The sequence below is a fragment of the Acomys minous genome (genome assembly GCF_964271855.1).
Source record: "Acomys minous genome assembly, chromosome: 20".
In the NCBI taxonomy this organism is placed as follows: Eukaryota; Metazoa; Chordata; class Mammalia; order Rodentia; family Muridae; genus Acomys; species Acomys minous.
In genome coordinates this window covers 26,230,213-26,252,327 of record NC_140502.1, presented here as the reverse complement: position 1 = coordinate 26,252,327, position 22,115 = coordinate 26,230,213, and the positions used below count along the sequence as shown (strand labels likewise).

The following is a 22,115-nucleotide window of genomic DNA, read 5'->3' as shown; positions in this document are numbered from 1 at the left end:
TGTTTTGAACCACTGAGCCATCTCACCAGTCTCAGCCTTTTTTGGTTGGCTGGTTGTTTGTTTTTGTTTTTTGAGACAGGGTCTCTCTGTGTAGCCTGGGCTGTCCGGGACTTGCTTTGTAGACCAGGCTGGCCTCGAACTCACAGCGATCCACCTGCCTCTGCCTCCCGAGTGCTGGGATTAAAGGCGTGCGCCACCGTGCCCAGCTCAGTCAGTCCTATTTTTATTCTTTTATGTGCATGAGTCTTTGCCTGCACGTATGTCTGTATACAACATTCATCCAGTTCCCGAAGAGACCAGAGGCGGCCCTCAAATCCTCTAGGAGTGGTGGAGTTACAAATGGCTTTGAGCAGCCATGCTGGTGCTGGGAGCCACACTGAGGTCTTCTGCAAGCACAGCCAGAACTCTCAGCCACCGAGCCATCTCTCCAGGCCCTGGCGCTTTTGAACTTCTTTGTTATAAGGTAGGAGCAGCAGTACTTAATACCATATCCAGCACTCAGGAGGCTGAGATAGAATAATGATGGGTTTGAGGCCAGCCTGTCTACATAGATTGTTAAAGAACTCTGGACCACACAGTTACGTTCTGTCTCAAAATAATATATATCAAAATTTTGATTACAGAAAAAAAATTTTTTTGTTGTTTTTTTTGTTTTTTGTTTTTCAAGACAGGTTTTCTCTGTGTAGCCTTGCTGTCCTGGACTCACTTTGTAGACCAGGCTGGCCTTGAACTCAGAGATCTGTCTGCTTCTGCCTCCCCGAGTGCTGGGATTAAAGGCGTGCACCATGGCAAGGAAGTCTTTATTGCAGGTTCGAGCCTGGGCCACCCCTCCCGTGCACTGGCACAGCAGACGCAGGGAAGTGGCCCTGAGTCTTGATTGAGAGAGTTTTAAAAATAGGTTTTAGACAAAGAAATGGGTTTTACAGTATATGATTGGGTGGCATTTGGGCAGAAAAGCTGCAAGCAGGGAGTTACAAGCCTTGGTGTTTCATGGTTGGGTAATAGGTGTAGGGCAAGTTGATCTATAGAAAAGATTGGTTGAAGCAGTCATGGGGCCGTTAGGAACTTTGGCCTGGCTTCTCCTGATTGGTTGTTGCTATGTGCCAGACCACCTGCTGCTCAGCTTAGACAGCAGAGAAAGTATTTGGGCTTCCCCAAGGGGAGCTGATTGTGTTGCTGAGGAATATTTCTCTGTTTAGACTACTTTGTGATTTTTTTTTTCTGGAATCTGGGTTCAGCCCTTGGCTAGATTTAACACAAAATGGGGTTTCTTTTTCAAAATGGAGTTTGTCTGGTCCTTTCATTTCAAGGTGTTTTAGGTTTAAAAATCACACCTTCACCGAGCCTCTGGGAGAGCAAAGACAGGAAGCCACAACAGGGGCCAGAGCCCCTAAAAACCCTTCTGGCATTTTTGGCTAAAGATGAGCTGAGAGCCGGAATCTCAGAATGGCTCCTCATCCCTAAAATGCCTGGCTGTTTTTTTTTTTTTTCCCAAGATTTCATCAGTCTGACAGGTCGTCAACACTGTGAGATCTCTCTCTGTGAGGACAAGTTCATCCTTTGGAGTCCCTCCCACCTCTGGCAGTTTCCTTCTACCATCGAGAAGCTCCCAGGGGAAATTGCAATTTAGGGTGGAGCCCTTGTTTCAACATCCTGGTGACTGAAGGGAGTTGGCTTTTTGCAGACCGTCCTTGGTTCTACCAAGATGGCTCCTGTCAGTCCCTTTTATATGTGCCCAAGCACCACTTCCTTTAATTTGTGTACACTGGCTCAGCAGTTACGAGCGCTGGTTCTCAGCTCAGTCGCCAGCGTCCTTGTGGGCACCCCCCCCCCCAACGCTCTGTAACCTCAGTTCCAGCGGATCTGACGCCCTCTGGCGTCCGAAATAAATTCAAAGGCCGTTCCTCCCTGTGTCCTTTCTCGCGTGGTCTTCACTGCGGAGCGGAGCGCTGGCCACTCCAGCTGTGACGACGCTTTTCCAGTTTCGCTATGCAAAGGAGCACTCCGGGGAGGGGCACCTTGTTAAGTGCACACACGGATTGGCTATCTCTAGGGTGGCCTGAGAGGCCACACAACTAACAAGCAGCCAGCAAATGATGGGGTGCTGCTGCCCAAAGGCCCACGCTCTGAGGAGGACCGGTGTACGATGGATGGCAGATGTGACCACTTCGTTTTGTGCACTCAGAAACATCGCTTGCTCCCCGTCCCACCCCAAGTCTGGGGTCGAGGTTCAATGCCTTAGACTACAAAAGATCTTTGTAGCCTGGCGGTGGTGGCGCACTCCTTTAATCCCAGCACTGGGGAGGCAGAGGCAGGCGGATCGCTGTGAGTTCGAGGCCACCCTGGTCTACAAAGTGAGTCCAGGACAGCCAAGGCTACACTTTGTCTAGAAAAACCAAACAAACAAACAAAAAAACCCCAACTTTCTGTCATTGCCTGTTCCTGGTATTTCTTTACAGACCAAAGCCAAGAGGAGGATGAAGTCAGTGATGGACAGAGCCACACCTGGACCAGGACTGCTTCCTTATGCAGACCCCTGATCCCCTATTGAAGCTTAAATCCTTTGTCAGGACCAACATGGACTTGGGGGTCACTGTGAGGCAGAATAAAGTAGAATATCTCTCTCTCTCTCTCTCTCTCTCTCTCTCTCTCTCTCTCTCTCTCTCACACACACACACACACACACACACACACACACACACACACGGCATAGACTCACACAAAAGATACACTTAAAAAAAAAAGCTTGTAAAATGGAATCCCTCAGGGCGAGAAACGGTCTGGAAAACCACCACGTTACAAAATATGAATTAATTTAGGGCAGGACACTTGCCCGATCTCAGCACGGCACCCGGTCCAGCAAGGTGACACAGCACATAAAAGCACTTGCCACGCAGGCCTGACAACTTAGTTCAGTCTCTGGAGTTGGTGTTGCAAGGAGAGATCTGATCCCCCAAAGCTGTCCTCCTGATCTTACATGTGCAACATGACACTCTCAAGTACACAAACACACACACACACACACACACACACACACACACACACACACACACACAGAGACAGAGACAGAATTGGTTAAATTCTAACAAAACTACTGAAGGACCTGCAGCTTTTTGTAATACTAAAGCGCGCACACACACACACACACACACACACACACACACACATACATACACACACACACACCTGTGAAGACTTAGAATGCCAATAAGACAAGGGACGCGTGGCGTTGTATGTAGAACTACCCGCAAACAGGTAGATCATGAACAACAGCTCTGGGACATGCTAACAAGCCAGAAAGCCTTCAAGGCGTGACGTTAAGGCTCTATCTTTTACTCTTTGGCTTCTAAACTTTCTCCCTGGAAGGTTTTCTTACACACTGTCTTACACACTTCTGCTACTATCCATGTGTCTCTGGTTCTGTTGTTGTTTTATTTTGGTTTTTCGAGACAAGGTCTCTCTGTGTAGCCTTGGCTGTCCTGGACTCACTTTGTAGATCAGGTTGGCCTCAAACTCACAGCGATCCTCCTGCCTCTGCCTCCCAAGTGTTGGGATTGGATTAAAAGTGTGCACCGCCACCACCCGGCTGGGTCTTGGAAATTTAGGTGCTCTACTTTGTCTCTGTAGCAAGCTGTGTCTGTGGAGATGCAAATTTCGGATTCAGGGTTGCTTGATGTTATCTGGGAAGCAGATCAAAAATATAACATAAAAGTTGGAAGAAAACAAACAAACAAACAAACAAACAAACAAACAAACCAAACAGGCCAGGAGCTGGAGAGATGGCTTGGCTGCTCTTGGCCCATAGACGTGTGAGGAACTTCTGGTGGCTCTGTTTCTTAACTCTCCTTCTTTTGCCATTTTTTCCAGCGCAGACTCACCAGGAGGACTTGTCCGAGCAGATTGCTGGGCCCCGCCCTGAGGTTCAAATTATTAGATGGGGATGGAGCCAAGGGGATTAATTTTCTTGCGTGTTCCCAGGTGATGTGTTGCTACTGGTCCTGGTGTACCAGGGGCTCTGAGGCTGTGTTTGCTAAAAGCACTCTCTGTGAGTCTCTGTGAGTGGAACCCGCAGACGGACGGACAGACGCGTGTGGTGGGGAGTGAGGCGAGGTGAGGGCTGGATCGGTAGCTACGGTTCCTCCTGCACCTGTTGCAGATCCTGCTTGGGTCATTCAAATCCTGCTTAGGTCTGATAATGCTGCTCAGTGGTGCAGGGCTCGCCTGGCAGGCATAAAGCCCTGGGTTCATAAGCCGGGTGGTCGGTGACGGCGCACGCCTTTAATCCCAGCATTCGGGAGGCAGAGGCAGGAGGATCGCTGTGAGTTTGAGGCCAGCCTGGTCTACAAAGTGAGTCCAGGACAGCCAGGGCTACACAGAGAAACCCTGTCTTGGAAAAAAAAAAAAGTCCTAGGTTTGCAAAAGTGGGGTGGGCTGGAGGGTTGTTGGCTCAGCAGTTTCAGAACACTGGCTGCTCTTGCAGAGGACCTAGATTCGGTTCCCAGCACCCACATGCTGGCTCGCCGGCCCTCCCTGACTCTGGCTCAGTGGAATCCGGACACCGTATTCTGAGTTCTGTGGACACCAAGCGTACCTGTGGTACACAAGCATACACACGGGAAAAGTACTCTGTTGCCAGCAAGAAAGTAGCCATGCTTAGTTAGCATAGTTAATATAACACTAGCTACATTGTATTATGTTGACGTCATCCCACAAGGTCACGCCCTAAATTCCTAACTACAGCCCTTCCTTAGCTCTCCAATGCTCCTCACCTGTGTGACTTACTTTAGCTTAAGGTCAGGTCCTCCTCTAACAGAAGCCTTTGATTGGAAGGTCGGGATCCTGGGGGAGACTCTCCAGGTGCGCACAGCACTGCTCTTGGTCTCTGCTGATATACTGTCCAGTGGGTGTCATGGGGTTCTAGAACTGTGTGTCTGGTCATCTTGAGTGAGTGATGTCACTGGCTTCTGGTTAGCAGGTGCAGCCTTGGGTGTAGTGGGGTTCCTAAGGGTTTTGTTTTTGGTTTGTTTTGGTTGGTTGGTTGGTTGGTTTTGGTTTTGTTTTTGTTTTTTCTTCCCAAGACAAGGTTTCTCTGGGTAGCCTTAGCTGTCTTAGACTCGCTTTGTAGACCAGGTCACAGAGATCTGCCTGTCTCTGCCTCCTGGAGTGCTGGGATTAAAGGTGTGCGCCACCATGCCTGGAGCCATAAGTTATTTTTCACATTCTCTAAAAGGCATTTTTTTTTTTACTATGCTCATTACACACTCATACACACAAAATAATCCTCCACCTCAAAGGGGAAAGCAGCAAGGTGAGTGACTGTCATGCTTCTGAGATTCACAGAGACACCGCGGCCAGCTGTCTCCGTTTGCTTTCTTTTGCTGGGATAAAATGCTACTACCACCAAAAAGTAACTTAGAGGAAAAGCTTACAGGCTACAGTGTATCATCAGAGGAAGGCCTGGTGGGAACCCGGAGGTTGGAGCTGACGCAGAGACCACAGGGAACGCTCCTTACTGGCCTATTCCTCCTGGCTTTCTCAAACAACCCATGACCGTCTGCCTAGGGCTGGCACCGCCCGCGGTGGACTGGGCTCTCCCACATCAGTCATCAATGGAGAAAGAGGCGTCTGATGGAGACATCTCAGTTGGGCTTCCCTTTTCCACACATGATGGTGTATTAGCAGACTGTCTGTCACCCATAGGCTTTTACAGTGCCCCAGAAGCCTGAGAAACGGCAACGGCGGGGCTTGCTGGATGCTGGCCTAGCTCTGATTCAATAAGACGCTGTGTCTCAGAGGAATAAAGTGGAACGTGACAGGGTCAGGCACTTGACTGTCTCCTCAGGCTGCCGTGAGCATTCATAGGCACATGCACTACAGTCACATCTATTCATATAGTCTCTCTCTCTCTCTCCCTCCCTCCCTCCCTCGCTCCCTCGCTCCCTCGCTCCCTCTCTCCCTCCCTCTCGTTCTCTCCCTCTCTCTCCCCCCCCCTCTCTCTCCCTCTCTCTCTCTCTCTCTCGCTCGCTCTCTCTCTCTCACCAACTAAGAACTAATGTCCCATTCACATTGGAAGACGCGACACCTCTGTTCATCCCTTCAATACAGAAGAGCTAGTCTCATCTTGCCTTTCTGACTGGCCCTCTGAGTCTCTGTGAGTGACTCTGCCTTGAAGTCACCTTGGAACCCAGGAACAAAAGATCCCATAGGTAAACATCTTTCGATGAGTCAGAGCTAGCTTAAGGCAGTAGCAACTTTCTCCTTGGCGGAGAAGCTCCATGTGGCCTTCTAATAGAGTCATTGAGAGACAGTGGTTTGACAGACTGCTGAGCTCAGCAGGCCTCTCTGCCTCGCTCCCTTCTGCTCCCTCTCCACAGAGCCACAAAGCCCCTGTCTGCTCACTGAAGGCATGGCAGGCAACGCCTGCTTCCCCCAAGTCCTCCCCAGCACCGCTACACTGATAACCTCCTTTCCTACAATACCAATATTTTTTTTTTACATTGCCTTTTATGGTACCGTGGGAATATCCAGCATCAGACTTCTGAGCCAGGTAACATATTTGGTGAGGCATCTAGGTGTCACGTCACACTTGGAATCTTCGGAAATTGTGGCCATAGTCTATAAACTACTACTTTACCACAATGACACTTATTTGTTGTTGTTTTGTTTTGTTTTTTGAGACAGGGTTTCTGTGTGTAGCCTTGGCTGTCTTTGAGTTTACTCTGTAGACCAGGCTGGCCTTGAACTCAGAGGTCTGCCTTCCTCTGCCTCCCAGAGTGCTGGGATTAAAGGCGTGCGCCACCACCGCCCAGCTGACATCCTTTTAAGACTCTGTTTTTCCTCCTTTCAAACCTAGTTACTCAACAAACGTATCCCCTCTTCCTACTTTTGAGTGCCCGTGTTCTATGTATGGTATTGGCTGGTCTTGCTATTTTTTCCCCCTCCTCTAAGGATCATCCCCGTTTATAGTTTCTTCGCCCTTGTATGATTGTTAGTTAACTAAAGGGAGAGTATAAACACACATGTGACCTGGATGGACCAGCAAGTTGTTCTTCAGTGACAGGATCTTTATGGAGCTGTGCCATGTGGGACTGTGCTGCATAAGGTCGAAGTCTGACTTCTCCGGATGACCACTTCCTGCTCCGTCTATGAAGAGCAGACTCCCTTTCCTATTGGGGGGGTTGAGTCGGGGGAGGGGGGTCCTCATTCCACCTGATCCGGTAACTCCAGATCTTGTAAGGGGTGTCATACAGTCCTAAAGGAAAACTACAGGCCCAACCCTTTCCTGATAAGGAACTTTTTAACAAGCTCAGGGAATTCCCGGAAGTGCCCCCACTCCATGCTGAGCTCCTACCCTCCAGCAAAGGGTCCTCACCTGTACCCAGGAGGCATCCACTCACACATGGGATAATTAAGTACTGTTTTCTCCTCCTTGTGATAAAGCACCGTGGTATTTACTGCAAACAAGGCACTGTGTGTAAAGTATCCTGGCACCCTTAGCCCTAGGGAATCAGACACATTCACCCTTGACAACTTCCCCACTGCCCAGGGCTTATAAATCCCTGATTCACAAGTAGAGTTTGGATCGTTTTTCTCACTCCACCATGACCATCTCAGATTTATCATTCTGGGGAAAGAAGGGCTCCACGGGACGCATGTGAAATTATCGGTCCATGAAGACCAGTGCTAACTGCTGGGGAAGCCATCAAAGAGCCTGTGTCTTGGACATTGGCCCATTCCCCCTGTCATGCCTGGCGTGGTAGACGAACTTAGATCTTGTGTGGTTCCCCGGTCTCCACTGCCTACTGATTTTTGTTTTGTTTTGGTTTTGGTTTTTTTGAGACAGGGTTTCCCTGTGTAGTCTTGGCTGTCCTGGACTCTCTTTGTAGACCAGGTTGGCCTCGAACTCACAGAGATCCTCCTGCCTCTGCCTCCCGAGTGCTGGGATTACAGGCGTGTGCCACCACCACCCAGGCCTCCACTGCCTGTTGAGACCTGCAGTTTTATTCTAAAAACAGTGACAGCTGTGGAAAATTAGTTTCCCACCTCCCCCAGAGAAGCTGGGAACCCGGCTTTGTGCCCAAGCCACAAGCCTCACCCTTAAAGTGCTCCAGCTGCCCCTGAGTGAGAAATGGAAACTTTTGATCTCAAGGTCCATCCGTTCTCCTCCAGAAGCAAGCAATGCCTGGACCCACCCGACGGATGTGGGACCACCAGATGCAGACAGACAACAACGGTGCCAGGGGACGAGAAAGATAGAGGAGATGACAGAGCAGACAGATAGAGCTGGGGTTGGGAGGTCTTGAGTAAACCATTTCTTATGCCAAGAAGATTTATTAGAAAGTGCAGCATCTTCTATACTGTCTGAAGGGGGAAATGGCCACAGTCAGCAGAGAGCTAAGTCAGGCACAGCCACCTGAAGGACTGACAACCACATCCCAGGGGGGAAGAGTTGGGTCCCCAGAAGCCACAACCTTGACTCCTATGAGACCCTGGCTCCATCATCAGACATGCCTTGCCAAGTCTATTCCTGGACAAAGACTAAAGTTCCCTTTGTCCTTCATCAGAGCCTCTAAGGAAGCCTTGGGTAGTTTGGTTCCCCAGCCATGGACATGTGTTAGTTGGTCTGACTCCCCAGCCATGGACATGTCGCATTCATCTCATCTACAAGGACCTTGAAAGCAGGTATCACGTTTCCTCAGTGGATGGATGGGTGGGTGGATGCAGGGACGGATGGGTGGATGCAGGGATGGATGGGTGGATGCAGGGATGGATGCAGGGATGGATGGATGGATGGATGGATGGATGGATGTGAGGGATATGAGGGATGGATGGATGCATGGATGGGTGGATGCAGGGATGGATGGGTGGGTGGATGGATGGATGGATGCATGGATGGGTGGATGCAGGGATGGATGGATGCATGGATGGATGGATGGATGCATGGATGGATGGATGGATGCCTGCAGGGATGGTTAGATGTACAGATGGATTGATGCATCGATGTTCTTAGAAGCATGGGTACATGGATCAGTGATATTGTGAGTAGATGCGTGAATCCATGCACGAATACACAAATGAGTAACAGATGGGTGAAAGGACAGATAGATGCGTAGATAGGTAGGTGTGTACATAGAGGCTGGATGCTAGGATAGGTGGGAGAGTGGGGGGGGGGTGAATGAATGCGTTATCGGGGCAGTTCTCTGGTTGAATGTGAGAGTTAGAGAGAGCAGTAATTTTCTACTGTATGCCTGGCCCTGTGCTGGGGAATTTTGATGTTTATTTTATTTAACCTTCATACAAGGTCTATAGGTCAGGGAGGAAGTTTGAATTGATGAGCATCTTACTAAGAAACACATGTCTTCATTTCCAGCGCTGTCCGACAACGCTGAGACACCAGGGCACCAAGGTGTCTCTTGATCACTTGGTTTTGGAACCAAGTCCCCACAATAAAATGAACAAATTGTTTTCTCTTTGAGCCATTCTCCCTCCAAGTGAAAGTGTATTTCTCTTTTTTCTTTCTTTCTTTCTTTCTTTTTTTCTTTCTTTCTTTCTTTTTTTAGACAAGGCTTCACTGGCTGGCCTGGAACTTGCTATATAGGCCAGGCTGGCCTCCAACCCACGGAGATCCACCTGCCTCTGCTCCCTGAATGCCAGGACTAAAGTCGGGTACCCTCACACCCTGCCCAGGTTAAAGTTTAAGCACCAGAGGGCTGGGGAGATGGCTCAGCCTACAAAGGGCCTGCCACACAACCGTGAGGATGTGAGTTGGGATCCCCAGCATTCATCTGAAAGTTGGGCTTGTCTGCACATGTCTGTAACCACCCTGGCACCAGGGGTCGGGTCTGGAAGGATAGGCGGATCCCTGAGAGCTCACTGAGTCCCGTGGGCCGGTGAGCTCTGAGTTCAGTGACAGCTCTGGTCTCAGAAGATAAGCTGAGAGCCACTCTCTGGCCTACACTCACTCTTTCTCTCTCTCTCTCATATACACTCACACACGTTCACATACACACATTCATACACACAAATACACACACATTCACACACTCATACACACACATGCACACACACACACACCAGCACATCACTTTAACTTTTTTTTTTTAACTGTAAACTGGGCGTAGTAGTGCAAACCTTTAATCCCAGCACTCGGAAGGCAGAAGCAGGCAGATCGCTGTGAGTTCAAGGCCAGCCTGGTCTACAAAGCGAGTTCAGGACAGCCAGGGCTACACAGAGAAACCCTGTCTCGAAAAAAAAAATTTTTTTTTTGGTAAAGCTTGAATAAACCTTCTAGCTCCTAATTGACTCAGATGACTCAGTCTTTTGGCTAACTGATAAAACAGTGTCTTCTCTACCAACTGGTCCCGCTGTGCACAAGCATTCCAACTTAGCTCTGGGCAGACCTCTAACGCTTGGCCGTCTTGGGAATGCCAAGCTGTTGTTTTAACGATCTGGAGATCGTCTTATCTGGCTCAAAGCAATTGCAGCGGCCAATGTCTTCGCAGGCGCACTCGTCTCTTCTGGTCCAAGAGTCAAAAACTCTACTCACAGGCGCCCAAAGGAAGAGCTGGGGAAACTGTGTGCGGCTCGCCGATGACGTCATACTCCTCGCCTCCAATCACCATCCCCCCCCACCCCCCCATCTAACATCACCCCGTTTCTTCACCTCTGGAATGTTCCGTTGTTCTCGGGACCAGTGCATCTGTGACTCGTCCCTCAACTCGAGTTGACAGGCAACTCATGAATAAACTCCAGAAACTTGGCTCGGGATTAGCTCACCACCACTCAAGGAAGGCCAGGTCTCCCCATTTCTGCTCACCCCTTTCCATCTGCCGCCTCGCTACCGGCCCTCCCAGAACTCAGGGCTCCCTCCTACCAGCTTCAGTTCTTCTCCAGAGCCCGGCGGGATGACAGAAACAAGATTCAGAAGCCTCTCGAATGGAAAACTCTTTATTGGAGGTACCGAGCCCGGGGCAGATTTGTCACGGAGTGGACGTCGGATTCCCACGCTAGCCTCCTCTTCTTCTGGGGCCAGCCTAGGTTCTAGGTCTTAAATAGAATGGTCACTGCGAATCAGGAGCTGTGCTTCTTAGTCCTTGCACCTGAAAGACAAGGGGTTGACCGGCAGGTTGTGGACCTCCCCACTCCCCGCCCCACACCCCTGACCTCCAGTCCCCGGCTGGAGCCCCCATAACAAAGCCAGGATGGGTTGGGCTTTGGCGGAAAAGAATTCTAGGCCTGGTCTAAGTTTCTGTTGCCTTCTGAACATAATAGCTGAGCTCGCCCTGAGCTGTGGGGAAAGGTTCACCACCTCCCAGCGTCCCCACACCTGCTCCCAGATGCTCTGCCTCTTCCCTCACCCCATTCTCCCTGCTGACTTCTGGGTAAAGCCCACTCTTACCTGAGGGAATAACTCCCATCTAATGAAAGGAAACGCCTTTTTGAACATCTAGAGAGTGAGAGAGAGAGAGAGAGAGAGAGAGAGAGAGGAGTCAGGTAAGCAGGCATCAGTAAGCGTTCATTGTGTGAACAGGTATCATCAGTAAGTGTTCAATGGATGAGCAGGGGCTAGTAAATACTGAGTGAACCGGGGTCAGTAACCACACACTAACGTGCTCGCCATAGTGGCACGCTGCTGGCCTGGAACTCAGGATCCTCCCACCCTAGGCACCGAGTGCCGGACTGACAGGTGCGATTCACCACCCTGGCTCTCAAACACAGCTGGAGCTACTTACGTCAGAGAGGACATGCCAGTTCAGGAAGCCATCGTCAGACCTAAACGCCTGTGGGAGAAGGAGAGAGGGGTGGGAGGGAGGGAGGGAGGGAGGGAAGTCGGTCAGTCCTGGAGTAATAGCCAAGCTTTGCTAGCCCAGCCCCTCTGGAAGCGATGAAGACGGGGCGCCCAGAAACTTTGCAAGCGGTCTCCTTCGTGCTGGGGCTGCAGAAGAGCCGTGCGGGCTATGCTATGGCGTGATACTCACAGACTGTAACTTGTCAAAGTTCAGGAACTGATTGTTAAAGCCCTAGGCAAAAAAGCAGGGAGTTAGGGAAGTCATCGAGAGGGACAACAGAGGCCGAGACGCACCCCAGAGTGTGGGAAAATAGGCGTTTACCTCTGATCCTGCAGCGTAACTACTGATGTTCGCCTCTTCCTGAAGAAAGTGACAAAGACAAGGGAGCCTGTGGGTGGTGATCTCCTCTCCCCCTGACACCCCTCCTGCCCCTCCCATCGTCTTCTTCCTCTGCAAGTTGGTCCCCCCCCCCAAGAGGCACTGCCCACTGTCTCTCACTGGGCACCCAGTGCCAGCCCCATTCTGGACCAGTACACCCAGTTGCTGATGGTGGGTGTAAAGGGTGGAGAAGGGATCCCAGGTAACAAAACCAGCTAGTATTGTTCAGCAGTTGTTTTTTCCTGTGTGCCGAATACCCATGCTTGTTGGCCTAGCTGGGCAGAAGGCCAGAGCCCCAGCAGGAGCTAAGCCTGGAAGGTGAGCTGCCTGCTTCTCCTGGGCTGAGGCTGGTTTGCCTCATGGGCTTGCTCGCCACCGAGGCTGGCATTGTCTCCTTCCTCCCCACGACAGAGGTCACATCATGTGGCCCTCTGGGCAGGCTCTCAGGGCTCAGCAGTTTGTTATATTTGTTTTGAATTTTAATTAGACTTGGGCAGGGAGGAGCCTGAAGCAGTGATGGCTCCCGAGGTTAAGGGCGCCTGCTGCTCCTATAGAGAACCCTGGCTAGTTCTCAGCGTCCGCGTGAGGGGCCTCACAACCACCTGTAACTTCACCTCCAGGGGTGATAAGACACTGTCTTGGCATCACCACTGGCATTGTTCATGCACAGACACACAGACACATGCTCAGTTAAAACTGAACACACACAGAGTGTGTGTGTGTGTGTGTGTGTGTGTGTGTGTGTGTGTGTGTGTGTGTGTGTTTCAAGTCAGGGTTTCTCTGTGTAACAAGAGCCCTGGCTGTCCTGGACTCCCTTTGTAGACCAGGCTGGCCTTGAACCCACAGAGATCGGGGCCTGCCCGTGCCTCCCAATTGCTGGGATTAAAGGTGTGCGCCACCATGCCTTTTGTCTTAGGTGTTTTGTTTTGTTTTTTTAAATTGGAAGAGAACATTCGTCCCTTCCCTTAGGATAAGAGAGAAGCAGAGGAACTCCAGGGATCCCCTCTGTCTGGGGGAGGAGGTCATAAGGAGTCTAGACCAGCAGGGAGCCCCCCACAACATCTAGACGCTATTCAGGGGATTAAAAATGAAGGTTGGATTAGGGAGACCCACCTCAGCTTCCAGCTTCACCCCCTCCCCAGCTTACCATTGTGTGTGTGTGTGTGTGTGTGTGTGTGTGTGTGTGTGTGTGTTCGAGACAGGGTCTCTCTGTGTAGCCTTGGCTGTCCTGGACTCGCTTTGTAGATCAGGCTGGCCTCGAACTCACAGCGATCCTCCTGCCTCTGCCTCCCGAGTGCTGGGATTACAGGAGTGGGCCACCATTACCATTCTTTCCCCGAAGTGTAAACATCCCTGTCCTGAAGGGTCTTCCTTCCTTTTGCACCCAGCCACATCCCCCCACGCTCTCTCCGAGGCCCCCTTTTCCTCCCACCCTCAGAACCTCCGCATCCCACCAGCTCCCCAGATTGTAGCCAACAAATGAGCATCAGTTCTCCAGGACTGGACCGGGGGAAGCGCCGTTAGACAGCTGGGTAGCAGGTCTCAGAAAGGCTAAGCCACGGCAGCTGTGCTCACCTCAGCGCCCCCCAGGGCAGCACCCTGGGCGGCATGCAACGCCAGAAGAGAGAGGAGAGCCACGGCGGCGGCGGCCGGAAGCACTGGGACCTTCATGGTGTCGGGTTTGAGGTGCTCTGAGGCGGGGCCTCACCGGCGGCCCTTTATATAGGCGAGGAGGTAGCTGTGCGAGCCAGTGGGGTTCCCACCCTACTGACTCACCCCCCAGATCGTGTCGCCCACCCCTGGGGCCCCGGGAGGGGGAGGTATAGACTGTTCCCAGTATATCTTTGCTTTCTCAATCCCTCGCTCCTCCCCAGGCTCTCACAAGGTGAGGCCGCCACGGGGCTGTCCGTGCACGCGGTGATGGGGTGGAATCAGGTTGAGCCTGTCCCTGCAAGGATTGGCATCCCCAAGCAAGCCCTCCTCTGTCTTTGTCTCTTTTCCTCTCTCGCTCTCACTCACTCTTGTGTCCCCCACCCTGCCAAATCCATCCAAAGCCCTTAGACTGCTGTGAGGCCTTCCACCTGCCCTTGCAGCTTTCTCTCTCTCTCCCTCCCTCCCCGCCCCCCGCCCGCCCCGTTCGTCCTTCATAAGCTGGTTAAATCATATTGTTACCAAGCACGCCCCTTTCCTTCTCCAGGCATCTGGCCAAGTCTCTCATCTTTTGCTTTTCTTCTCTTCTTTCTCCACTCCTTTGGGTCTCATGTAGCCGAGGCTGCTCACTGTATAGGCAAGGATAGCTCCCGATCCTCCTCCTCCTCCTCCTCAGCCCCGCAAGCGCTGAGGTTCCTCACATCTGTCACCACAACAGGCTCAACGTTCCTCAGCCCTAAGATGGCTGTGCTTCACCTCCAGTTCTCAGAGCTCTGCAGCATCACCCCGGGTGAAGCCTGTCCGGTTGCCCCCACCAACCGACCTCTGTCCCTTCTCAGAATGGTTTGTATCGCTCCGGATAACACACATGCATGTACTTCATTCCTCATTTCTTTCTTGACTTTACTTTTTTTTTTTAGGTTTATTTTTCATGTGTAAATGTTTTGCCTTCAGATATGTACATATTTGCACTGTGCTGTGTCTGTACACCTGGTGCCTTCAGAGATGAGAAAAGAGAGCATCAGATCCCCAGTACTGGAGTTAGGGATGGTTGGGAGCTGCCATGGCGGTGCTGGGAACCAAACCCAGCTCCTCAGCAAGACTAGGAAGTGCTTTTAACTGCTGAAGCACCTCTCCAGCCCCTGGAAGAGATATAATTTCTTTCTTGAAATATCAAGTCTTATATATGTGTGTGCATGGATGTTGTGTGTGTGTACAGATGGGGAGAACACCTTGGAGATGTATGTATACATATTTGTACACACGTATATGTGTGTATACACACACATATATATACATGTGTATATATACACACACACAGGGAAGACATAAGGTGCCATTGGAACTTTTTTGAAGTATAAAACTCTTCTTTTTCTTCTTCTTCTTTTTCTTCTTCTTCTTCTTCTTCTTCTTCTTCTTCTTGTGTTTGTTTTTTCAAGACAGGGTTTCTCTGTGTAGCCTTAGCTATACTGGATACTCTGTGTAGACCAGGCTGGCCTTGAACTCACAGCGATCCGCCTGCCTCTGACTCCCGAGTGCTGGGATTAAAGCCATACGCCACCACTGCCTGGCTTAGAACTTTTTTTTTTTTCTTAACCATATTCAACTTCTGGCTAACATTACAATAAATCTATAAGCTACACTCACCTAAGTGACTGCAACGATAAATGCAGAAGACGCTTATCAGTGTTCTATGTCTTATTTTGATTTTCCCAGAAATAAATTTAGTTTCTTCCTCCTCAAAGGGAAACATACTACCTGCTTATTCACTCATGCAATCCCTAGGGATTGCATAAACAGTAGACATGAAGCCGGGCGTGGTGGCGCACGCCTTTAATCCCAGCACTCGGAGGCAGAGACAGGCAAATCACTGTGAGTTTGAGGTTAGCCTGGTCTACAGAGTGAGTCCAGGACAGCCAAGGTTACACAGAGACCCTGTCTTGAAAAACCAAAAATAAAAAATAAAAAAACAGTAGACATGAGAGAGTAGACATGCACTTTCCTCCCTTGGCCCTGGATCCCAAATATTGCTCCTGGGATTTCACATAGATGACCCAGGGAAGACAAGGAAACTGGACACAGAAATAAGCAGAAGCAAATGCCCCAGAGGCATGCCCCCCGCCCCAGGAGGGTCACAGCTGCCTCGACCTCTGATCGCTTGCCCCACATCCCTCAACTATCCCCTGTCCCACCCCACCCTTCGCACAGGAGTGGGATCACCTCTAGGTGGCAAAACACAGTGATGCAACCTCCCCTTGCAATGAGGTCCAGATGGCCCAACCGGTGTCACAGGCGGGTGCTGGAATAGACACCAGCGATGCCCTGGCCGAGAATCCCTTATCTGAGGGTTGGGTTCGCTACCCCAACCTGAGGCAACACACACACACACACACACACACACACAGCGTTGGCAGCCAAGGGTGGGAGGGCTGGGTGTCATTCCTGAGGGATCTTGGTGAACCACAGAGGCTGGTATTGCAGTCTTATGCCTGCCCCACTTCCCAGTGCCCTCTTTAGTTCACGAAACCTCTCCCAAGGGCACACAGCACCTTCCACTTTGCTAAATCCATGGGAGGGCAAAGCCTTGAGGAACACCCTCTATCTATGATGACCTTTTGGCTGTGGAAGTCAGCTTCAGCTGATGCTCCTGGAGGGGGAAAAAAAAAAAAGAGGAGCAGGTGGATTCACTCTCTTTAACTAATTAGCAGTGTCCCTGGCTCAGCTCACGGGAGCCTCCCGAGCCAGGACAGAGTAAACAAACAGGCTCTCTGGAAGAAGTGAGGAATCAGCCCCATGTAGACAGGCTGATAGTGGAATCAAATTTCTTTTGTTTTTTGTTTTGGTTTTTCAAGACAGGGTCTCTCTGTGTAGCCCTGGCTGTCTTGGACTCACTTTGTAGACCAGGCTGGCCTCGAACTCACAAAGATCCACCTGCCACGGTTTTTGAGTGCTGGGATTAAAAGGCGTGGGCAACCACCTCCTGGACCGTGGAATCCAATTTCAACCCTGGCTCTCAAACCCGCCAGCACCAGCACCACACGGCAGCATCACTCTACCTGGCTCTGGGCTCTGCTCTCTGGTGGGGCTTTTGTAGCATATTGGCATCTCAATGATGTTTCCTTTTTTCCACCTCATGGTACCAATAAATAACATTGCCAGGTCTGGCTCTGCGGCAGGCCTTGCGCTAAATATTCAGAGCGCATGACCTCATCGAAATGTCAGAAGTTCCAGGAGGTAGGCGCCACCATAATCACCCGCGATCTGTGGGCGGGGAGGGGAGGGGAGCCATGGCCAATACAGGTCGCGTGGCTCGCATGTGTATGTGGTCCGGTGCGAGGGCCGTGGAATTCTAAGACCCGAGCTGGCCCTCCCGCTAGGCCCCTGCTCTCCTGATCAGCGGTGCCCCTTGGCCGGAAGTGCTCAGCAAAAGAAACGGAGGAACTAGCCGGGCACAGTGAAGGGCTGTCGTCATCGAGCATGTGCCGGGAGTCCACCGGGGAGGGAGTTTGAATGTGGCTTAGAGATAGGGCCCGAGTTCAATCCCCAGTATTAGGCAGTAGCTCAGGGGGTGGGGGCTGGGGTGGGAGAATGGTTCTGGAATTTGGCAACTTCGTGGTCCCGCGATGAACGTGCAATTAATCGCCTCAGTTTCCAGGTGTCCCAGGTAGAAAAACCATCTTCCCACGCTGAGTATGTCTTTGAAGATAACGTCTTAGCTAGGCGTGGTGGCCGTAGGGGCCTGGAGGTTTGGAGTCAAGCCTTGGCTACACGGCAAGGTCCTACCTCAGAAAACAAAGGAACAAACAAACACTGAAGCAAGCTAAGGTAGTTCTCTGTTCTGGACCCCATGTGGCTGTAGCGTGTAAAGACCTAAGGCCTCGAAATACAAGCCGGTCTATTCAAGCATTCTTCTGAGGGGAGTTTGTTTGCTTGCAGAGGTCAAAGCCGCTGCGCTTGCCAGATGACATGTTCCCATTTGCCACTGTCCTGATGGTCTGAACACTGTTTTACAGCAGCTGGAGTTGGGCTAAGAGCTCCACTACTGAGCGACATACATCCTCAGCTCCCGTTTACTGTGGTTTTTTTTTTTTAATTTTGACACATATTTTAGTGTGTGTGGAGGTCAGAAGACAACTTTCAGGGGTCAGTTCTTGTCAGCTGGATGGATGTGGTCAGCACAAAGTGTCTGTCACGCGTGAGGTCTGGAGTACAATGCCTAGAGCTCATGTGAGAAGCTACTGAGCAGGACTGGAGAGATGGCTCAGAGGTGAAGAGCACCGTCTGCTCTTCCAGAGGTCCTGAGTTCAATTCCCATGGTGGCTCACAACCATCTATAGTGAGATCTGATGGCCTCTTCCAGTGTGCAGGTGTACATGCAGGCAGAATGCTGTATATGTAATAAATATATCTTTTTGAAGAAGAAGAAGAAGAAGAAGAAGAAGAAGAAGAAGAAGAAGAAGAAGAAGAAGAACAACAACAACAACAACAACAACAACAACAACAACAACAACAACAACAAGCAGCAGCAGCTACAGAGCAAGCATGCATTCCTGCCTCACCAGCCAGCCAGCCTGGCCTATTTGGTAAGCCAGAGAGAGAGAGAGACCCTGTCTCAAAAACAAAGTAAGAGGGGGGCTCCTGAGGATGCCAACCAAGGTTGTCCTCTGGCCAATGCTCAGACACAGGCATACGTGTTGCACCCCCATGAGCAAGAACTAACTCTCTCCCTCTCTCTCCTTGCCCTCCCTCTCTTTCATGCACACGCGCGCGCGCGCACACACACACACACACACACACACACACACACACACACACACACGATGATTCCCAGGCCTGGTCTTGAACTTCCCATCCCCCTGCCTCAGCCTCCCAAGCAGCTGGAAAGATAGGTTCAGCTCTCTGAGAAATTTTCAAGACTGAAATGAGTTTTTTGTTTGTTTGTCTGTTTGTTTGGTTTTGGTTTTTCGAGACAGGGTTTCTCTGTGTAGCCTTGGCTGTCCTGGACTCGCTTTGTAGACCAGGCTGGCCTCGAACTCACAGAGACCCGCCTGCCTCTGCCTCCCCGAGTGTCCACTCTGCTTTGAACGACTCGGTAACCCCATGTCTAAGTCTAGTCAGTCCCATTCCTTCTCTGAGTACACCAGCAAAGCCCTGTTTTTCTCACCACCTGCCCCCACCCCACCCCACCCCACCCCACCCCACCCCAAAAGTGACAGAACTTGAATGTGGGTGGGAGGTGGTGAGGCCCAGCCCTGATTGCTACACTGTGACATGCGTCGGGGTGGAAGCCAGCATCCCCGGTATTGGGGTTGACTGGCTAAAGGAATGGATCTCTGGCGAGGCAAGTGAGCCTGGGGAGGAGAGGGTGTCGGCAGTTAGGGTGCGAACTCGGGGAAGAAAGATGTCCCCTCCCCTTAGTGCCAGTGCCATCAATACAACACTCCCCGGAAACTGGCAGAATCATAGGATGCCCTCCTCCCACTCGGGAAGTTGTTTGCCTAAATAAATTTCCCCCAGGAAGACTTCCTGCTGGCTCCCATGGCCGGGTTCCCATCCGTCCTCCCGTTGGGTAATCCATAATAATAAATATTTCTTGAGCAGCCGCTTTAGTTTTTGGTACTGGGAACACAAGGTGGCCTGCTCCTGCGGAGGAGGAGGAGGAGGCGGCAAAGAGCCACCTAACAAAGTAAACAGGCACAGGGACAGACAGTAACAGGTGGCAGCAGAAGAGGACCCAGGGAGGGGCCTGTGAACCGAGACCTGCAAAGAAACACACAAAAAGAGCTTGAGCTAGACCCGGTGCCCGAGGCAAGGTGTTCTGAGTTCAAAGCCAGTGCTACAGAGCCATGTGGGGGCCATCTCAGCTGATAACTAGCCTTGGAATAAAAAGAAAAAAAAAGAAAAGAGTGCCTGCAAGATGGTTCAGTGGGTTGAGGTGCTTACAGTATAGTGTCTGAGTTTGGACCCTGGGACCCATGCAGAGACGCTGAAGGAAAAACATTAATTAGAAAAGTAAAAAGAGGCCGGGCGTGGTGGTGCACACCTTTAATCCCAGCACCCGGGAGGCAGAGGCAGGTGGATCGCTGTGAGTTCGAGGCCAGCCTGGTCTACAAAGTGAGTCCAGGACAGCCAAGGCTACACAGAGAGACCCTATCTTGAAAAACAAAAAACAAAAAAAGAAAAAAGAAAAAGAAAAAGAAAAAGAAAAAAGAAAGAAAGAAAAGTAAAAAGAAGGCTCTAGATACAGTTCAGTGGGGGAAAAGGTCGGGATGGGAGGGGGTGGGGGTTGGGGGGGAGTGGGGGAGGGCAGCTGTCAATGTCCAATTACACCATCATCTTGAGGGCCTTTCTCACCAGATCCCTGGCTTTGAAGGAGTGGACTACCCATTCTAGGCCTAACGGGAAGCTTGAAAGTTGGGGGGGGGAGGGTGGAGGGGGGGCGCTCAAAACCTCCAGAAACAACCAACCAACCAAACTCCGGGTTAGCTAAGAGGAAGGGGAACCACTGCCCGTTATTGGAGCGGCCCCATACACCAGACATCCCCACGTTAAATTCGAAAGGACTAGGAACATCCTCTAAGATCCTGGAGCCATCTTGATCCTAGTTACGTGGTCCCAAGGGGTGCTGACCGCAGGAGACCTGGGTTCCCCACAGGTTCCTCACATTCACACAGCAGGAAGAAACGCTGTCATCCGGGAGCCTTCTCGCCCGCCCCCATGTGGCTGTGCTGAGGTACTGCAAGGCCCTCAATACTCTAGAGAGATGAGCAACCCGGAGAGCCGCACTCGGGAGGCAGAGGCAGGTGGATCGCTGTGAGTTCGAGGCCAGCCTGGTCTACAAAGCGAGTCCAGGACAGCCAGGGCTAACACAGAGAAACCCTGCATGGAAAAACAAAATAACAACAGCAACAACAAAAGACAAAAATAAAAAATAAAAAAGAGCCAAATTAAGGGCAGGACAAGGCAGAGCACAGTATAGACCATGATTTATGCTCCTAAGAAGCGTGCTTGATCAGGTGGCTTTCCTGAGTCAGCTTAGGGGCCGGTGTCTGTCACTGATTCACAACTTATTTGAGGCCTTGTGCCTAACTACAAGAGGCAGCTGCCAAGCACTCAGTGAACCTGCAAATGGCACGGGACTCACTTAATTGGCAAGATTTCTTTCTTTTACTTTCTTCTCCCCTCCATGGATATCGGGGGTCGGAGGATGGTGATAGGAGGCCCCACATTTGGCCACCCCTCTACCTGTTCCATGAAACACAAGCGCTTCCTGGCCCTCTCCCTGGGGGGCTCCTCAGCCTGTGCCCTGGGCCTGGGCGCCTCTCCCACTGGTTATTTAATGGGGTAGTTTCTCCTGCCTGTCTTCCTGCCGTGGTTACGTGGCAAGGTAGTGGCTTCGGCTCGCCCTTTGCCACCGCCTGCTTGTGCCCATCCAACCATGAGTGTATGGCAAGCCCAGGTTTCCAGTCCTTCCTTGCCGGTCTGTCCTGCCCGGTCCCCGTGTGTGTCTCCACCTCCAAAATTGGTCCATCGTTTTGAAGCAGCTCTCCTGATTTCAACCTCCTGTATTTTCATGTATTTATTTATTTATTTTTATTTTTATTTAGTTTTTTTTGAGACAGGGTCTCTCATGTATACCCGTGGCTGTCCTGGAATCACTCTGTAGACCAGGCTGGCCTCGAACTCACAGGCATCCGCCTGCCTCTGCCTCCCGAGTGCTGGGATTAAAGGCGCGTGCCACCGCCGCCAGGCTCAGCCTCCTGTTTTGAGCAGTTGCCGTATGGCGCTTTCAGGCCACCAAAAACATCTACAGCTAACCAAGGTTAATACTGTAATTTGTATGTTAGGTTAAAAAAAAAAACTTTTTTTCCCCCCGCAGACAGAGAAACTCGCATGAAACCGTGAGCTAGCTTGGTCCTGTGTCGCCCAAACCCAAGCCCTGGTCTCATCTCTCTCCGGCCAACCACATCTCATCCCGCGCTCAGGAGAAAGGCTCTCAGCCGCCAGCCCGCCTTTCCACCCTCCTGCACCCAGGTCAGCAGGGTCCTATTAAAGAATCACAAATGGGGCTGGAGAGATGGCTCAGTGGTTAAGGGCACCGCCTGCTCTTCCAGACGTCCTGGGTTCAATTCCTAGCAACGACATGGTGGCTCACAACCATCTGTGATGAAATCCGGTGCCCTCTTCTGGCCTGCAGGTGTACATGTCCAGGGCAGCCAAGCTACACAGAGAAACCCTGTCTTAAAAAACCAAACCAAACAACCTGCCCCCCAAAAAGAATAACAAATGAATAGAGTC

General features: G+C 51.1%; 1 protein-coding gene across 2 annotated transcripts; it reads right to left on the bottom strand.

Annotated features, from left to right (window-relative positions):
- Positions 1-10,931: 10,931 nt before the first annotated feature.
- KRTDAP (keratinocyte differentiation associated protein) lies at positions 10,932-13,887 on the bottom strand. 2 transcript variants are annotated; one of them, XM_084770405.1, is made up of 6 exons: positions 13,743-13,887; positions 12,111-12,149; positions 11,979-12,020; positions 11,733-11,780; positions 11,399-11,446; positions 10,932-11,099 (listed from the first exon to the last, which is right to left on the bottom strand). In XM_084770405.1, exons 1-6 carry the CDS (start codon positions 13,836-13,838, stop codon positions 11,061-11,063), a joined length of 312 nt encoding a protein of 103 aa, XP_084626531.1. In that variant the 5' UTR covers positions 13,839-13,887; the 3' UTR covers positions 10,932-11,060. The 2 variants fall into 2 exon arrangements, with proteins under 2 accessions (XP_084626531.1, XP_084626532.1); XM_084770406.1 differs by lacking the exon at positions 12,111-12,149 and having other exon boundaries at positions 13,743-13,879.
- Between the last annotated feature and the right edge of the window lie 8,228 nt (positions 13,888-22,115).

Excerpts from the sequence above, each read along its gene's own strand:
- KRTDAP (XM_084770405.1), bottom strand. The coding sequence starts at position 13,838 with ATGAAGGTCCCAGTGCTTCCGGCCGCCGCCGCCGTGGCTCTCCTCTCT. Across the intron at positions 12,021-12,110 it reads GTTACGCTGCAGGATCAGAG|GGCTTTAACAATCAGTTCCT; the intron begins GTAAACGCCTAT and ends TTTTTTGCCTAG. Across the intron at positions 11,447-11,732 it reads ACTGGCATGTCCTCTCTGAC|ATGTTCAAAAAGGCGTTTCC; the intron begins GTAAGTAGCTCC and ends CTCACTCTCTAG.